The 5,373-nt window shown below is 43.9% G+C and overlaps 1 protein-coding gene across 1 annotated transcript; it reads right to left on the reverse strand.

Moving 5' to 3' along the window:
- Positions 1 to 1,405: 1,405 nt before the first annotated feature.
- LOC142550041 (uncharacterized) lies at positions 1,406 to 2,589 on the reverse strand. The gene is made up of 3 exons (XM_075659283.1): positions 2,415 to 2,589; positions 1,813 to 2,000; positions 1,406 to 1,714 (listed from the first exon to the last, which is right to left on the reverse strand). The coding sequence occupies exons 1-3, from the start codon at positions 2,587 to 2,589 to the stop codon at positions 1,406 to 1,408; spliced, it is 672 nt and encodes a 223-aa protein (XP_075515398.1).
- Positions 2,590 to 5,373: the final 2,784 nt, after the last annotated feature.

Genomic DNA, 5,373 nt, shown 5'->3' on the forward strand with positions numbered 1-5,373 from the left:
CCTCGTCCCTCTGTTTCCACTTCTTTAACTGCTTATCAGAAGTCTGCCCCGTCTGAATTCTGTCCTTCAGAGTCGGCTGTGCCGACAGAGTAGCAATACTCGGGGCCTCTCTCCTGGCATAAACTGCAAGCTCAAATCTTTGAATCTCAGCCTGTAACGGTCTCTGCACTGACAGGTGAGCAATCACTGCGTGCTTCTGGCTCAAAGCGTCTGCATCCACATTAGCCTTACCCGGATGGTATCTAATGTCAAAATCATAGTCCTTCACCAGCTCAAGCCACCTCCTCTGTCGCATATTCAGCTCCTTCTGTGTGAAGAAGTACTTCAGGCTCTTATGATCTGTGAAAATCCTGCACTTCTCCCCATACAGATAGTTTCTCCAGATCTTCAGGGCAAATACCACTGCTGCTAGCTCGAGGTCGTGAGTCGAATAATTCTTCTCATGGACCTTCATCTGCCTGGACGCATAGGCTATCACCCTGTCCTGCTGCATCAGAACTGCGTGCAACCCAAGCTTAGATGCATCTGTATATACCACAAACTCTCCTTGCCATGATGGCATAGCTAAAACTGGTGCAGTGGTCAACGCTAGCTTCAGTCTGTCAAAACTCTCTTGACACTCAGGTCCCCAAATAAACTTGGCATTCTTCTTCGTCAATGCGGTCATAGGCACTGCAATAGAAGAGAAGCCCTAGATGAACTTCCTGTAATAGGCTGCCAATCTCAAGAAACTACAGATATCTGTCACGCTCTTCAGAACTGGCCAATCTCTGGCTGCCTCTACTTTGCTGGGGCCGAACTTTATGCCACCCTGTGATACAATGTGGCCTAAGAATGCCACCCTGCCAAGCCAGAACCCACACTTGCTGAACTCTGCATACAATCGTCTATCCTGTAGAGTCTGCAATACTGTCCTCAGATGCTGACTGTGCTCTTCTCTGCTCTTCGAATAAATCATGATATCGTCAAAGAAGACTATGACGAACTGATCCAAGTATGGCTGAAACACACGATTCATGAGATCCATGAAAATTGTTGGTGCGTTCGTAAATCCGAAGGGCATCACCATGAACTCATAGTGTCCGTAACACGTCCGGAAGGCTGTCTTATGCACATCTGACTCCCTCACTTTCAGCTGGTGGTAACCGGATCAAAGGTCTATCTTGGAGAACATTGATGCTCCCTGCAGCTGATCAAAAAAATCCTCGATCCTCGGTAACGGATACTTATTATTAACTTTGACTCTGTTCAGCTCTCTGTGGTCAATACACAGTCGCATGCTGCCATCATTCTTTTTGACAAACAGAATTGGTGCGCCCCATAGAGAGAAACTAGGGCGAATGAAGCCTTTATCTAACAGATCCTGAATCTGATCCTTGAGCTCCTTCATCTCTGCAGGCACTAATCAGCAGGTTGCCTTAGATATCTGTACTGTCCCAGGCATGAGCTCAATCGAAAAGTCCACCTCTCTGTCTGGTGGGATGCCTGCAACCTCGTCAGGGAAAACACCGGAGAACTCCCTGACTACATCAACGTCCTCCAGCCTCTGACTGAGTGGCTCTATCACTGATACGATGCTATCTAAGAACACCTGGCAGCCTCTCTTGATAAGCTTCCTCGCACACAAGCAGGAAATGATGTTCGGGAACTGCTGGTGTCTGACTGCCTCAAAAACAAATGGCTTTCCACTGGGTGGTCTGACAAACACTGACCTCTGTCGAAATCGATGAATGCACCATGTGAAGATAGCTAGTCCATGCCCAAGATGATATCAAACTCTGGCAACGATAGTACTATTAGATATGCCTATACTGCCTTCTGTTGCAATCTAAGCTCCAATCCTCTCACTATCCAGGAAGTGAACATATGATCCCCAGATGGGATTGATACTCTGAACCCTGAATCCATCGCTACTGGTATGATTCCTAGTCTCTTAACGAAAGATTTTGATATAAACGAATGCATAGCCCCTGAATCTAGCAATGTATGCGTGGCTACACCTGCAATATATATCATCCGTGCGACAAAACATACCATCAAATCTAATAATGTTGAATTTAAGGAATTCCTTATCGGCAATTAACCTTAAATCCTCGAAAAATCACTGAATTAACCCAAACATTAATTCCAAAAAATTCGAAATTGAACCTCAGAAAAATCAAAAATTGCAATTAAGCCCCTTAAAGTTCGAAAATTGCGCTTTGGGTCGTTCAAATTTTCGAAAATTACAATTGGACCCCATAAAATCATTGGTTGATAAATTTGTTCTTAAACAAATAATTACATTCTTATTCTCAACTAGGTAGAGCATGCATCCTAAATCCTTCTAAGTTATCAATCCCAAAAATAAATCCTCAAGCAAGCATCAAATTCATGCAACAGTACAGTAAATTAAAATCTTAACAAAGGGTTACCGGTAATCAGTGTCGAGTCTGGCTCTGCTTTCGCCTCCTCGGCATGCATCACATAGGCCCGACCAGTAGTTGGGCCTGTGTTCTTTGGGCAGTCCGCTCCTCCTGCCCACAAATGAAACATCTGAAAGTCCCCCATAAGCATCTGCCAACGTGGAACTTGCTGGACTGCGGGCATGGCTTCTGTCGTCAAGCTTAGACCTCCTGCGCCTGAGGAGGTCTCTGTTGTTGCTGCTGCGGCCTCCTAACCTACCCTTGGGGCTTTTGCTGCCCCTACTGCCTTGGTGGTCCAGAGAACTGTTTTTTCTGTGGCTGGGAACTGGGCTGAGGCTGGTGCCGCTTCCGCTGCAGCTCAAAATCTGTCTTGGAGCGCCTGCTCAGCCTGGAAGGCACATGAAACCTCATCGTAACTCGCTGGCCTCATCAACATCACATCCCGGCAAAGGATAGGTCTCAGTCCATCCATAAAGTACCGCATCTTCTGCTCGGAATCCCTGGCAATAAGAGGCAAGAAGTGACAGCCCCGATCAAATTTGCGGATAAAATAAAGCAACGCATAAAATACTCATATCCCCTCAATAACATGAAATCATAAATGTGCGGAAAAATCATGAGGTCCTCGGGTCGTGTCGCCCACCATGTCTGCTGACTAAGAGTTCAGCACCTCATGTCCCCTCGACATCGAACTCACCTGCATCACACACGCCCAGTGAGTCTAAAGACTCAACACACCTGTACCATTACATCAGTGAAAAATATCATACTCAACATATCTTTCATGAACTTTAAAAGCGTAAGGTAAACATGTCATAAGAAATCGTGACGTGTAAAAACAGTTCATCATTAATCATCATTCATCCTTCATCATTTATCATTTAGTGAATTCAGTTCATTAGAGGTGACTATCGTACATCATCATTTACGATGGATCCATCATATATAGAACCGTGGTACCCGACGGCTGTCGGGCATCAGTGACAGGATTACCCATCCACTGTGCATAGGCCTCATCATCATCATTTACATATACTTCTTATGCATTAACACATATTTTGATAGCCATGACTAATTTCCATCATTCAAAACATAAACATATACATCACTTATAAAAATCACGCACAAATGCAATTTTCTTTAAATTCAAGTAGGCGACGTATATTTTCATAAAATCTTTAAAATCGTGATCATGATGCATAAACTTTTAAAATATGGTAAATTTGTGCTCAGGGCGCTGCCAGGACCAAAACTCACCCCGGGTACAAAATGACCATTTGGCCCCTGGAAACCCAAAAATTACTGTTTTACGCCTGAACCTCTAAAATTGACCCGAAGCTTACCAAACTCCTTAAAATGTCCCAAAAAATATTTACAAGCATTCTTAGACGTAAACTCGAGCCCATTTTACAACTTAACCGATTCGTTCAAAAACTTGGACCAGGGTCCCGGTTTTAACTCGAATCGAACCGAAACTCAACCGAATTTTTCCCAAATTTTTACCATATCGTAAAAACACTTAAAAGTAATAAAACCCAACAATTCAGGCCCCCTAGCTCACGAAAAACAGCCCCCTACAGTTGCTATAAAAATCAACAACTTCCCTTCTCAAACCCGATAGGCACCACTCACACTCTAGCACACCTAGGCTCGCACCAACCACGAACCAAGACATCTAGGACCTATGCCAGACCCTAAGTGACCTACCAGCACCATGGACCCAGTCTTATGCACAAGAGAAATCACGATCTCATGCTAGCACCCCAAGAAGGCCAACTCGCGGCCCCTCCTCCTAGCCAACGCTCGATCTGTCCCAGGGGCGGCACCAGCAGCACTCAGGCCTTCCTCAGCCACGGCTCAGACCCCACATGGTCTGATCCAGGGGCGGAGGAACATTAGCTTGTACCCGGGCTTTAGCCCGGGTGGCCCAATTTTTTTTAAAAAAATTTATAGGTAAATTTTGTATAATTTTAGAATAATATGATAGTAGCCCGGGTATATCAATTTAAAATATTTAAAAATTTTAGAGATTAAAATTCTAGCCCGGGCGGAGCCATATTTCTGGCTCCGCCCCTGGTCTGGTCCAGACCTTGGTTCGGTCCCTGCACCAACAGCCTCGACCCCTCGCACACTACCTTCCCCAACACCTTAGTCACATAGCTTACCCCTCTCGGTCCTCCCTAGTACTGTCCTCCATCAGTTCCAGCTTAGTGACAACGTCACCCTCAGCCCTCACACCCTACAGAAACACCTCAGGACAGCCCCCTTGGAAGCACATCAATAAGCTGTGAGTTGCAATACAAAAAGAAGGCAATAATCTCATGCAAACCGAAAATCCTTCATGCATGACTGGATCGAGAATTTCGCAATATAAATGGCACACATCAGTATGTATATGGCATATAATATGCAAAACAAAAGAACATGGCATGCCTGGTGATTTTTGTGCACAAAAGCTCAAAGGAAAGCACACCCGAGACATGGGGAAAGCTTGAGTTTGAAGAAAAAAGAAGAACCGAATTCCCTTGTTGTTGCGCTCACGAGGAGGCTGATGAGTGGAAGGGGTGGGTGGCTGAGTGAAGAGAATTAAGTTTAGGTTAAACTAGTTTTAGGGTTAATTAGTATTATTTAAATAGTTGGCACTTAAACTAATGGGCCCTAATTGCTAATTAGAAGTTAAAAAAGGATTTTAAGCCCAAAAAGTTTAAAAGTAGGCCTATTAAGTCCAAACACAATCTCGAAAAATATTTCGGTGTTAGAAAGTTTTTGAAAATATTAGCCGAATCCTCAAGAAGTCCCCCGATTCGATAAAATTTACGTACCGGATAAAATAGAAATCATGCATGTAAAAATACCCAATAAAGCATATTTTTGAAAAATACTCTTAAAACACCTTAAATTAATTAATAAAAATTAATCATGTAATAAAATAATTTTCCTGATAATTCATCGGTCTCCGTTCCTCGTT

The sequence above is a fragment of the Primulina tabacum genome, chromosome 6 (genome assembly GCF_025594145.1).
Source record: "Primulina tabacum isolate GXHZ01 chromosome 6, ASM2559414v2, whole genome shotgun sequence".
Classification (NCBI taxonomy): Eukaryota; Viridiplantae; Streptophyta; class Magnoliopsida; order Lamiales; family Gesneriaceae; genus Primulina; species Primulina tabacum.